The 13,622-nt window shown below is 33.0% G+C and overlaps 2 protein-coding genes and 1 long non-coding RNA gene across 4 annotated transcripts; all 3 read right to left on the reverse strand.

Annotated features, from left to right (window-relative positions):
- Positions 1–639: 639 nt before the first annotated feature.
- On the reverse strand, positions 640–2,927 carry LOC137836411 (uncharacterized). Its single transcript, XR_011085259.1, has 4 exons — positions 2,593–2,927; positions 2,366–2,421; positions 1,722–1,778; positions 640–852 (listed from the first exon to the last, which is right to left on the reverse strand). It is a non-coding gene; the product is annotated as an uncharacterized lncRNA (long non-coding RNA).
- Positions 2,928–3,440: 513 nt separating this feature from the next.
- Positions 3,441–4,379, reverse strand: LOC137838238 (uncharacterized). The gene is made up of 3 exons (XM_068647492.1): positions 4,185–4,379; positions 4,017–4,106; positions 3,441–3,938 (listed from the first exon to the last, which is right to left on the reverse strand). Exons 1-3 carry the CDS (start codon positions 4,377–4,379, stop codon positions 3,441–3,443), a joined length of 783 nt encoding a protein of 260 aa, XP_068503593.1.
- A 4,768-nt stretch (positions 4,380–9,147) lies between these two features.
- LOC137837141 (uncharacterized) lies at positions 9,148–13,285 on the reverse strand. 2 transcript variants are annotated; one of them, XM_068646013.1, is made up of 4 exons: positions 13,031–13,285; positions 11,628–11,699; positions 10,280–10,359; positions 9,148–10,176 (listed from the first exon to the last, which is right to left on the reverse strand). In XM_068646013.1, exon 4 carries the CDS (start codon positions 10,148–10,150, stop codon positions 9,170–9,172), a length of 981 nt encoding a protein of 326 aa, XP_068502114.1. In that variant the 5' UTR covers positions 10,151–10,176; positions 10,280–10,359; positions 11,628–11,699; positions 13,031–13,285; the 3' UTR covers positions 9,148–9,169. The 2 variants fall into 2 exon arrangements, 1 of the variants encoding a protein (XP_068502114.1); XR_011085372.1 differs by lacking the exons at positions 9,148–10,176; positions 10,280–10,359 and adding an exon at positions 10,941–11,197.
- Between the last annotated feature and the right edge of the window lie 337 nt (positions 13,286–13,622).

Below are 13,622 nucleotides of genomic sequence, written 5' to 3' on the forward strand. Positions count from 1 at the left end.
ATTTGATCGCTAAAAGCACTATAATCGGTCGTTAAACCTATCTGCGACCGAAATAGTCACCAAATAAAGATGGAAGCGAAAACCCTAGTCGCAAAGTCTTTAGCAACCGAATTATAAAGTGGTCGCTAATTTACAACCAAAAATTCGATGGCTAAATCGATCGCAGAGAAGTTGGCCAGCAAAATTTAGAAACTAAATTAGCAACCGCCATAGCCGCCACAAAGTTTAATGTGGCGGTTTTACGCTACCCGCCGCAACACCCGCCACTTTAAACATAGTGTAAGTAATGGCGGTTTTTATATGTAAATAGTGTCAGTTATAACCGTCACAATTTACATTCATTGAAGAAGATTATGACGCCATAATATACGTAAGTAGTGACGTTTTTAACTGACGTAATTTTAATTCTGAATAAATAAAATTTAACCACTATTTTTTATAATCTATTTTATATAATTATAAAATTTAACCATCACTTTTTTATAATCTGTTTTATACAATTATAAAATTTAATCACTTTTTATAATTTGTTTTATACAATTATAAAATTTAACCACCACCTTTTCATAATAAAATAAAATAATGTACAAAGTTATAAACATCCATTCATTTCATTGAAAATTAAAGCACACATAATAATGTTCAAAAGTTTATATGTAATTGAAAATTAAAACACATAAAATGTTCTTAAATCCCTAATCAAGTTTAAAATTACAACACATAATTGTTTAAAAGTTCATACATCTATAATCAAGCTTAAAATTAAAAAACACATCCCTAATCAGTTTTGCTTCCAGCACTTGATCATATTACTTGATTAGGTGATGGAGCATCACTTCCATAATCTGATGCCTGAAATAAATAATTTTAAGTTAATGAATTTGTATGTTTATAATTATAAAATAAAAGACACCAATAAATATTTAAATATTTTAATACCAACAAAATTTCTAGCCAATGAAAGAAAACCTGCAGGGAAAAGATGTTGAACCTAAAAAGATATCACTTGCAAAAGATAAATACAGAGATACCTAAACCTTGGCCAAAAGAAAGTAGGAGGAAAAAAATAAACACAAAAGAAAAATTATCTTTTAAAACTCATCTTTTTCTTATTTTTACTTTACAACTCTTTTTAATAAAAAATATTATATTTAATTAAAAAATAAATATAAATAAAATTTTGAAATAAAATAATAATATTTTTAGTTGTTAGATAGAAGTATAAAAAGTTGATGGGTTCAAAGTAAGAAGTTCCAAACACAAAATGGCAATGAATGGTGACCCACTTTTACTACAAATGCAACAAGAATAAACCCTCTCATCCAAAGTAAACATGCAACACCAGTGAAATTATGATCAAATGACTGAAATTGGCATGTAGAGAAAGCAATGCATGACAGTGGTCCCACTTTATGTAATCAACAAGAAAAGACACCTATGAAACATGGAATCATATGATTTGTGTAAAGGATATGAAATTGTACCAATTCACTCTTGTGTCATAGGATTCAAAGTCATTTGAAATTCATCTTTAGATATGAATCAATAGGTGGCATATTGAAGGAATTACATTGTGAACCAGAAGATTCTTACAACTATAAAAAAGACTATTTAAACATCAACTCCCTTGTTTATGGTCATGGCATAAGTTAATACAAAATCATAAATATCATCCCTTCATACTGCATGCATTATAGGGATTAGAGAGAAGCATAATTTACATTATGAAGTGAAAGACGTGGAGTTTGTGGGTTCTCTGAACTTCCACTGCAAAGTAGCTGGAAATCACATCAACAGAAGCTAGTTCAAGGTCCCGGTAACTTCATAAATTGTTAGAATACATCAATTTGAAATAAGTCACAATAAACAAATAGAGTCAACTCAGATAAGGAATCATCATGCAAGACAATATCTTGATTTTCAATACATTATTTGCTATTTAGTCAAAATTGTTATCCTCGTTCATCTCAGACTAAAGCTCTAACTATTTTCAATAACGATATTGCCATTCGTCCAATAGAATGGTAGATCTAAAAGCAAAGGCATATCAAAACTTCAATATGTTCTTTTTTGTTAATATTCTTGTTGAATCGAATAATAATAATTGACAAACAAAGGACAAAGCTTAATTTAAGATGGTGCATCATCTACATGCAAGTACACAACCAGCATTCTTGATCTCTTTCTCACTTATCCCTCTTTTAATACTTATATTTACTCTTTCTCATAACCAAATCCCTAGTTCACTACATATCATGAGATAATATTTTTAAAATAAAAAATCAATGAACACCGACAGGATCCCAGATATAACCTAAAAGATCTTATAAAATAAAGAACCTTCACAAACCATGGCTACCATTACCTGAACTTAACAATACAGATGCATAACAGAGCAAAGCAAAGATCATCATAAACTCACTGCAACAACATTATTTGCAAATATTAAATTAACAGACACGAATCAAAAGTTAATAATTAATAGTATTTAATAAATAAAAACTTAGTCAATTTTACTATAATCAAACGATTTTGTATTGATTAGCTCTAATCCTTACAAGAAACAAAAGACCACATTCTATTAGGAGTTACCTATTCGAAATCTTGGAGGAATTGCGGTTTTCTATTGTACGGTTGAATACGTGGAAAATCTTGGAGAACACTGAAAGGGGCGAGAGTGAGGGTTAGGTTTAGGACGCGCGAGAGTGAGAAGACAGTGAAGGGAAGAGTGAGTGAAGGCGAGAGTGAAGAGCGACAATGAAGGGAAGAGTGAGTGAAGGCGAGAGTGACAGTGAAGGGAAGAGTGAAAAAAGGGTTTCGTTCTAAAAGAGATGGTGAAGAGTTTGCAGAGAGAGGAGAGGGAAGAGTCACGTTTAGTTCACTAGGTTTCCAGGGAGTGAAAGGTGATTTTTAAAAAAAAAATTGAGAGTAATGAGAAAAGGTATGGAGGAAAGGAAAACACTAGGTTTTAATTTCAAAAGGGATAATTGTGACAGTTCAAAACGACACATTTTGAAGGATAATTGTGACAGTTCAAAACGACACATTTTGAAGGATAATTATGGCGGTTATTAAAGTGTCGTATTATATAGAAATTTGTGGCGGTTATTAATAACCGCCATATTAAAACTGCACTTTATACATAATTTTTTGTAGTGGACAAATTTGATTTCGGTGGCTAAATAGCCACCAAATCAATTTCAGTGGCTATTTTTATATGTATTATTAATACCTATTTAAAATGATATTTTGACCATTTTATAAACAAATTCAAACCTGCTTATAGATACTCAAAATTCAATCAAGCTAAATTGGAATGAACTTCAAATACATATTTTAAGAAGGAGTTGTACTCAAATTAAAGGTAAATCCTACTACACAACTAAAACTATTGAAAACTAGTTAAAATAGTCAAATCTATGATATAATTTAACATACAACTAATCTTCTTTTAAACTGTCATCTCTAATGTGGTCTCCTTTATGATGTCCACTGGTAGTAGGATCTGAAGAGCCTGATGCGGGATTTTTCATTTGAATGTGTTGGAGGATGAGTTGCATCTTCTCATCTTGTTTGCGCAAGCGTTCACTTTGCTCTTCATGACTTTTCATCAATAGCTCCATCTTTTCTTCAAGTGTCCGATCATTGACACGTTTTGTCATAAGTTCATCATTTAGCTTTTGAATAATCTCACGCATTTCTTCTATTTGATGGACTACTGGAGCTTGACTTGTAGTAGCAGAGTGAGCATTTGTTGAACTATTAAACCTTTTGCTCAATACACCAAGACCATAGACATTCCCTTTTTTATTTCCACTTCCAACAACATCGATGTCTATTTCATTATCATCAATAGAGGCAACATGAGAGTTTTGCGAAGATGCGCTTTCAAGCATTTGCTGTTGTCGGGCTTCTTCTCGATGTTTCTTATATTTCTCCTGAAAATGAAGTCAAATTGATTATTGTGAAGAAAACATATAGTAAAAATTAAATTATAACTTAAATTTTAAAGATACCGCAAGGTCGCGAGTCTTGTCATTGATCTTCAATTTCTTTGTTCTCTCTACAACCTCCCAAGCAGTTGGTTGTCGTTCAAGCTCTTTAGTCTACATAAATTTAATAAAAAGATATAATAGATTGTATTTAAATTAAATATAGAAAGAGAAGAAATATAATAATATTACCATTTTCTCAAAGTGAGCCGCGGTAGATATGGAACCACCACAGTAGGCTGAGGCTCCCTTCTCAACAGCCCGATTCGCCTTGGCAATAACACTCTTGTTCTGGAATTTTGTAGAACTCCAATGCTGGTCCAAGGTTGCTCGAACAAGTGATGGAATCCAGGTCCCCTTATCTTGACCATGCCTAACTTTACTCATAGCATTTTTAAAGATACGAGAGGCTTTTGTATAAAAAATGGATCTAATGAGTTGGTCTTGTTCCATATCCCACCTATGCTCTTTCTACATGTAAAATAAATTAGAAAACAAACATTGTAGAAAAATAAAATATCATTTTAAATGTAATCATAACTCAAATTACCTTAAACTCTCCAAACCATCTATCCCTAAGCTCAAGATGAACCTGTTAGAATATATGGCCTTAACCGAGAGGGGGGTGAATTGTTTAAGAAGGATTTTTGAAAACTTTTAAGCTTATAATGAAAATACTTCAGAAGAACCTTGATTGAGAATTCAGTTTTTCCAAAACAAACAACAAAAGCACAAAGCTGGAAAAACAATCGGTTGTTTTAACGAAACAATCGGTTGTTTATACCAGTTCCAAAATATCAAACTGAATTAAAAGAGATAGGGATAGAGAAATTGTACACAGTTGTTTATACTGGTTCACTCCAAACAAGAGCTACGTCCAGTCTTCTCAGAAGCCCCGAGGATATCCACTAAGCAATCACCACTTGATCACTTACACCACAACCAAGAGAATGACCTTGAACACCTCAAGAAAGACACTCTCCTTGGCCAACACTAAGATTGCTGATCTTGAACACCTCAAGAACACACAACCAATCTCAGCAACACATACAAACAGAATGTTCAGCAGTTTACACAGACTACACTTGTTACAGATGAATATCTGAAATCAATACAAGTAGAATCCCTATTCAGCACCTTGATCAATCTCTCAACTCTTTAGCAATCTCAGAATACTTTGAAAAACTCTTCTTAGATCAAAACTATGTTTCAAGATTCTTAATATATCAAAAATTGTTTTTCAGAATATATCTAAGAATATAGTTTGTTATCAAATCTTAACAAACTCTTAATTGCATTTAAAATAGATTGGTCAAAGCATTTAATGACTGGAGCGTATTCAGTTAAAGCATTTAAAGCTCAGTCAAAGAAAACAGTTTTTCTGTTATGGTTTTAAAACAAACAATCGATTGTTTCTTCGAATCAATCGGTTGTTTTGTTACTTAACAAAAACACCATTCAAAAACAGTTTTCAAACTTTCTCAAAACACCTAAGTGTAAACAATCAGTTGTTTCGACAAAACAATCGGTTGTTTCAACTTAGTTTGTAAAACATTTTGCTTTGTTAAAATTGAGATGCTAATTGCTTTGAGATTTAATCTAAGTGTTGATTACAACATTGAACTACCCCAGAACAAGGCTAAAACCAGCACAGCAGCATCAAGCAAAACAGAGGCTTCATCATCCTTCAAAGGATTTGGATTCTTCAAAACATTGAACACCACTTGGTTCAACAGAACCTTCTTCCAAGTGGGACTGGCTTCATCATATTTTTGCTTGATGATTCGTGAGATTACATTGGAAGGTCCATTTGCTGGTGAAAAACTATGTTCAAAACATATTATCAAAATGATATATGAAAATTAGATCATATTGATGAATTACAATTAGATTAAAATATACTTACTCTCCTCTTTCTGCATGAAGCCAGGGTCTTTGATCAACTACATTGCCAGACTCATTGTCAGGTGTAAGAGAGTCTTGTATTGGTGAAGGTTGATTCATAGTTGGCTCTGTAGAAAAGGTAGTAGGATTTGATTCTCCTACATGATGTTCAATATCTTGTTCGAGAAGTGTAGGAAATGGGGCGGCTCCTTCATAAATAGGATGTATAGACTCTATAGTTGTTGGAAGAACAAATGAAGGGGGAATGTTGGTGTTGGGTAAAGATATATCATCAACACGAACACCTCGACCACCACGATTAGGTGGTCTACGACCACCAACTCTACCCCTTGGTGTCATCTACAAGTAAAACATATTACATATATAAGATATAATTAATACAATAATCAAAGTGGATCAATCAATTTTGAATAAATAAATAAAGTAATCACGATCAAAAGACTCAAACCTGATTGTGTTTTCTACAACCAAATAGGTAAGTTATCTTGCCTGTTCTTCACTACAATTATGAGAAACCACAATAAAATTAATGTTAAAGATAATTTGAACAAGGTACACAATAATTTTAATGCATGAATTACCGAAGAGGTATCTGTGTCACTAAAATGACTCTCAATATTATCCTCACTTGAAATGTATTCCTCCTCGTATTGTTCATCTATGTTTGTTTCATTTAGTAATTGCAGATCTACTTCTTCTCCCCTCCCATCAACATCAGCAAGAGAATCATGAATGAATTCTGGATCAACATGTAGCACTACTTCAAGTTGTAGAAGCTCATCATCTTGGTATGAAGTGTCATGCTCAATCTCACTTACTATGTTATCAATGATTCTAATACGAGCTTTTGTTTTAATTACTCCCAACCAACCTTGGTGTCCCTCTGGATATTTGGTGTAATAAACTTGCTCTGCCTGTTGTGCAAATATGAATGGATCATATGCTTTATTATATCTCCGTGATTCTTTTACTTGAACAATGCCATAGTTCTTATCTACTTTAGTTCCTATATTAGGAGTATTATCAAACCATTCGCACTGAAAGAGAACTACATTCATTATTGGAAATCCAGTATACTCCAATTGAATAATATTAGACAATATTCCATAAAAATCTAACTCTGATTGACCATTGGTTCCTCGTACATAAACACCATAGTTAGTGGAATTCATGCCTTCACTCCAAAGAACAGTGTGAAATTTGTATCCATTGATAACATAGATAGGTCATGATCGAACTTTTCTCTTAGGACCCCATGCTAAGTTAACCAATAATGGATCTTCAATATTATTTTCTGGATTTAGAACCTAAACAAAAGGTTAAAAATTACACAATGTCTATCTAAAAATAAATTTTAATTAAAGGAAATTAAAAACCTACATATTGTTTGAACCATGTAGCAAAATAGGATGAAATGTATTGGTCAATTTGAGCTTCTGAAGCAGTAGGACTAATCTCTCTTAAATATTCAACATAAATACTGCAACAAAGAAATTGATTATTCAAACCTCATGCAACATAATTAACTTTCTTTTCAAATGAGTGAATTTCATCTTACTCAAAGTATGGTTGAACCTCTTCACAGTTTTGAAGAACATACAATTGGGCAGCATCAAAGTCTCTTTGATTTAGATAATATGTCATGCATTTTCCGATTTCCCTTCCTGGATAATTGAAAATTGAAATAGGAGGAGCACGTGAAGAACCCTCGCCTACTTCAAGATTACGAGGGATCCTAGTCCTTCTTGTTTCAACATGATCAGGATAATAAAATGAGGCAAATGTAGATGTTTCCTCCACCAAGTAAGCTTCAAAAATAGAGCCTTCCACCCTCGCTTTATTTTTTACTTTTTTTTAGGGAGTGTAAGAAACTAAAAAATAATATGGATGTACATAATTTTAAATATTAAATAAATAAACAACAAATGTTATAATAGTGATTAATAATTTTATACCTCTCAAATGGATACATCCAACGATATTGGACTGGACCACCAACTTTTGCCTCGTAAGGTAGATGAATTGGAAGATGTTCCATGGAATCAAAGAAGCTTGGTGGAAATATTTATTCCAATTTACACAATAACACATGAATATTTTCTTCCATAACTTTAGGTGTTCAACATTTAGTGTTGTGGAACTTAATTCTCAAAAGAAAAGACTAAGTTCAATAAGAACTTTCCAGATTGATTTTGGTAATGCGTCAAATGCAATTGGAAGCAAACGTTGCATGAACACATAGAATCATGACTTTTCATGCTATGTAACTTGCCTTGATTAAGGTCTAAACATCTACCCAAACTGGAAGCATATCCATCTGGAAACTTCAGTTCTTTAACCCATTTACAAATAAAGACTCTTTGGGATTTCGTAAATGTATATGCTGCTTTTGGTTTGATAAGTTTGCCACCACCAATGTCTTTCAACTCTAGCTCTTTTCGATTGCATATTTGTGCTACATCCAATCGAGTCTTGTTTGTGTCCTTAGTTTTTCCTTTGATATCTATCACAGTTTCAAACACATTCATGAACACATTTCTCTGTGTGTGCATAACATCAATATTGTGACGTAAAAGTTGAGTTTTCCAATATGGCAACCTCCAAAATATACTTTGTTTCTTCCAATTATGTTTAATACCATATTCAGGAATATTGTGTTGTTCTTGTAATTCAGTGCAAACTGGTAAGTGTGCAACCCTATTCCAAATGTCAAGACTAGAAAACGTGGAGGAGGGGGATCAGTCTCAACAAACTTCTTCTTGAATGCCTTTTTATTCTTCCTAAATTGATGATCAGGTGAAAGAAACTGACGATGACAGTCAAAAAAGAATATCTTGTGGTTATGACTAAGATAAAATGCCTTTGTTCTTTCCATGCATATAGGGCAAGAAAGTCTACCAGAAGTCATCCAACCCGATAACATGCCATAAGCTGGAAAGTCATTAATTGTCCACATCAAAGCAGCTTTCATCATAAAATTTTGCCTTAGTGACACGTCATAAGTCAATATCCCTTCAGTCCACAAGGTGCATAAGTCATCTATAAGTGGTTGCAAGAACACGTCAATCTTATGCTTTGGATTTGAAAAACCTGGAACTAAGATTGTTAAAAACATAAACTCTCTCTTCATGCACATGGAAGGCGGAAGATTGTATGGGGTTAGGATAACTGGCCAACAAGAATAACTTTTTCCATATTGACCAAAAGGATTAAACCCATCTGCACATAAACCAATCTGACATTTCTTGGGTCTTGACTAAAATCTGGATGCATTATATCAAAATGCTTCCAAGCTTCTCCATCAGATGGATGAGACAAAATAGACGAGTCCCTTTGATTCTCACTATCCATCTCATGTGAGGTGCAGTTGCCATTGAAGAGTATAACCTTCTAAGTCTAGGAATGATGGGAAAGTACCACATTTTCTTAACAACAATTTTCTTTTCAATTCCCCTCCTAGTGACTGTCTTATATCGCTCCATTCCACAAATAAAGCAATTAGTTATACTTTTATGACAATGTTCCCTATAATACAACATGCATCCTTTTGGACAACAATCAATTTTCGTACAACCCAAACCCAATTTTTCCACTGACTTCTTAGCTTGGAAAAAATTATTAACCATTCGATGATCTTTGGGCATAGTCTTCCCCATAAGTTGGACCATTCTATTGAAACAACCTTCAGACATATTATAATCAGATTTCAAGCTTAGAGCTTCCAAAGAAGCTGACAATTCTGAGTGATTCTCGCATCCTTCCCACAAGGGTGCTTGTGCAGCAGCAAGCATGTTAAAAAAATTTCGAGTTTCAAGATCAGGATTTTCCTCCATGTACTCAGATCCGATAACACTCTCTGGTTGCATGCAATGTGCATTTGAGGGCCCCACATGATCCATTACCATTTGATGGAAACGACCTAATTCTTCTCTTTGTTCACAAGTTCCATAACATGAACTCGCAACATCCATTGGGGGAGATTGTGGCAATTCTTCACCATGATTTGTCCACCAATAATAATTAGGCATGAATCCCTCTTGATAAAGATCCCACCCAACTTGATCCACATACTTGAAAACTTTACAACTACATTTAATACAAGGACATCTTAACATTTCACCTTGTTCTTGAAACTTTTCTTGACTAATAACATATTGTAGGAACTCATACACTCCTTCTCTAAATTCCTCTATTAGATGTTTGTTTCTGTCCAATCTTTTATACATCCACTTTCTACCTTCTGGGATTTCCATTAATGCAATCTGACTACAACAAATTCCTAATGTATAAACTTCTTTTAAAAGAGAGAAAACAGGACACTGAATGGAGAAAGTAAAAAATGCAAATATGAAAGTATTGTGTTAACAAGAAGAGAAGCATACCTTTGTTGGTTCACTTTGTAACTGATCTTGAAAGGAGGTACTACTATTTATATAGAGGTGCTGCTATTTATATATTTTTCCTGTAGACAAGAGAGGTGAAGAAAGTCATATTGAATCAAAAGTTCATTAAAAAAATTAGCACCTCTTTTCATGAGCCTACAGTTTGGTGATTGAATGACATAGTAGAATTAGGTATTGGAATAATCAATCATATTTATATACACAATCAACATGCAGAATTGATACCAATAGCTGAAGCCATTGGCATTTGCAACCTGAATTTTGAAATGTCTAATAATAACTTGGTACTGAAAAGGCACATAGACACGCACAGTGCACATGTGATTTTCATGTCCTCATGCATTGTGCAGTTTTAAAAAGATGAGTGTCAATTAAAGAGTTCCTGGCATAACATTCATTAGCTACCTAATTAAAAAAACAGCACCCACTCATATAAGACATACTCTAAATGATTTTGCAGTCATGAAGATACAGTCAAGGATAAAAGAATTATTGATCAAATTCTTATTAATTTGCGTGGTGGTTATCATAGATAAAATGAAGAGATTTTAAATCCTAAATAGTATTACATCATGTTGAAAAGTCAATTAAAAAAACATTTCAATTATTCTGATATAAAAGAAATGCAATGATATAAAAATTAAAAAGCATGCCAAAAAAGGTGATCAATAACTAATTTAAATATTATGTGAATTATACATTTGGCATTGAGAAGCAAGCTAAGTCTAATAAGATATACAATTGATTGTTGCAATTTACATATTCATTATGGGAATTGGGAACAAAAATTTTACCCACAGCGAAGGTTCCCAATGGTCAGTGTCCTAGTTTTCCCTTCAAGATTACATCTATAAATCATGCAATTATCAAAATCCCTCACTTTAATGCTTGAAGAACCTGACATACATACATACACCATCCAAAATCACCAATTATCAAAACAAATAATACAACTCATTTCAATTTTATTTCTTAAAATTTCATTCCCCTTTCTACCCAAACTTCTTCTTATAACCCACCAATCATGTTATCTATAGTTCATCCATTATACATAACTAACAAATCTGAAATCAAGATAATCTGTGGGAAAAGAAAACAATGCTCATTGGATGCAAACTACAATCCCTTTATCCTTAGAATTTAATTTCATGGTGGTAAAATTTATTAATACAAAAATACTGATTTCAAATAAATTTGGAACTTAAAAATCACAGAATAAGGAACTTTGTCTCATTCATTTTCACAAAAATCTATAAATATTTTATATTTTCATCATTAAAATATTTAAAATATTGAATATCATAAAGAACTAAGATATTATACTCACAGTTGTACTCAGTCCATCCAATAGCCTGATTCTCGAGGTCGTAGAAGACAAGTTTATTTGAAAGCACTAAATCTGCAACAAATAAATATTTAGATGAGGCTGCAGAGTAAGGTCATGAAAAGCAAACTTCATGGAGAACCAAAATGATTATTGATAATAATTCTGCTATAACTTACATCTAGAAAAAATATATCTGGAAAACTCTTCCACCAGTAAAAATAATACATTTATCAGAATATTTACAAAAAGAATGTACCCTTTTAAAAATATAGTACTAATTAGGAGTTTTAAGTTCAGGAAGTTATAAACGAAATGTTATCAAAAGGTTCATCTTTTATTGTGCTAATCACTAGTAAAAGAAACCCATACTTTCCATTTTCAACACACCCAAACTTCTGAAATAAAATTTGAGAATGTATTGAAAACAAAAGATCACTCAAATGTGTGTCATCATTCATGTACCATCTTTATTATACTGAGATGCATCCAAGCTCAGATGAAACCATAAAAATAGTAGAATCTGCAAATGACACCTAATGCAACGACATTAAATTGGAAATAATGTTATTATCCATTATAATGCTACGTGCATAGAAATTCTATTTTAATTGTTGTAGTTCTGAGTCTGCAGAGATTATAGCTTTAATAGCAGATATGTAATTTGAATCGGACACACTACAGATTATGATTCCTTTATAATTCCAAAAAATAAACCATTCAGCAAAAGATAACACACTATCACTTAATAGCAGTCTCTAAACTACTGCTAATTTCTTAGAATAACTTACATATTGTTGACACTACATTACATAATATGATAGTATATATATAAAAGATTCCTTCATTCACCATTTCTAACCCCAATTAATATGCCCCTTAAGCTTTCTAGCAGCTCCTCCACCTGTGCTAACTTCCTTTTAGTTACCCTGCTACGCACACCCATCCACCACCACCTCTTATTTAGCCATATTAACAACTCAATTCTAGCACAGGGTCTCCCTTCCACATTCTAGTTTGCTAATAAGCAATGTCTAGACATTGTTCATCTTCCCTGGACTAGCAACGACCTTAGACGTCTACGCCTTCCATGTCCACCTATAAAATTCCTTTGACCACGTTCCACTCCTTACTTCATTTACATACCTGACACCAAACTCCCTATATCCACAATTGGTGAAAAGAATACCTTCTAAAAATTCAATTCACCCAGTGCATCAAACTGTTTTCTGAAAATTTTATATAAATGTGTTTTGTCCTCATGCTGTACTATCCATACTGGAAAGGAATCAGAGACATGAAACTAAAGAGTTCTTCCTCTTAGCTTTAAACTCAGACACAGTTTACACGATTACCAAGTTGACCAATTAAATCCAACAAGTTAATATGAATCATATATAGCAGACCTCCGTTCGCGCCTCTGTTCACGTCTCTGCTCGCAACTTCGGTCGCCTCCGGTCGCCTCCGTTCGCACCTCTGGTCGCCTCCGTTCGCACCTCCGCTCGCGCCTCCGTTCACCTCCACTCGCGTCTCCGTTCACCTCCGCTCGCGCCTCTGTTCGTCTCCGTTTCCGGCGACGTCCTCCACCTGCAGCTTCCTCCTCCTCCTCTTTCACCTTCGTTCGCACCACAATCACCTGTAGCTTCCTCCTGCTTCTCCAATGGTTCTTTGTTTTATGAAAAGTTACCCACTTTCAATACCCTAAAGTCAACACCACTCTCTAAAGCTTGAAGAAAAAAATAGTAAAAAAATTTTCTTAAAATAATAATAATAATATTCAAGAATTTATAATAAACAACTATCTCTATTAATAATTTTTATATAAACAACTTTTTTATTGAAACAAGTGATAAAAGTGTTATTAATAAAAAAATATTAATAATTAAAAAATTATTTATAATTTAATTTTGAAAATTTATTTATTTTTATAAAATTAAAGTTATTTTTGAAGAGATAGTTTTATTTAAATTTAATTATGTGGCGTAATTTATTTTTTTT

The sequence above is a fragment of the Phaseolus vulgaris genome, chromosome 4 (assembly GCF_000499845.2).
Source record: "Phaseolus vulgaris cultivar G19833 chromosome 4, P. vulgaris v2.0, whole genome shotgun sequence".
NCBI classification, from domain to species: Eukaryota; Viridiplantae; Streptophyta; class Magnoliopsida; order Fabales; family Fabaceae; genus Phaseolus; species Phaseolus vulgaris.

Bases quoted from the DNA above. Each gene is read 5' to 3' on its own strand.
- LOC137838238 (XM_068647492.1), bottom strand. From the start codon at position 4,379: ATGAGTAAAGTTAGGCATGGTCAAGATAAGGGGACCTGGATTCCATCA. The intron at 4,107-4,184 runs GTAATATTATTA...AAATTTATGTAG, and splicing joins CGGCTCACTTTGAGAAAATG to ACTAAAGAGCTTGAACGACA. The intron at 3,939-4,016 runs GTATCTTTAAAA...CTTCATTTTCAG, and splicing joins ACAAGACTCGCGACCTTGCG to GAGAAATATAAGAAACATCG.
- LOC137837141 (XM_068646013.1), bottom strand. From the start codon at position 10,150: ATGGAAATCCCAGAAGGTAGAAAGTGGATGTATAAAAGATTGGACAGA.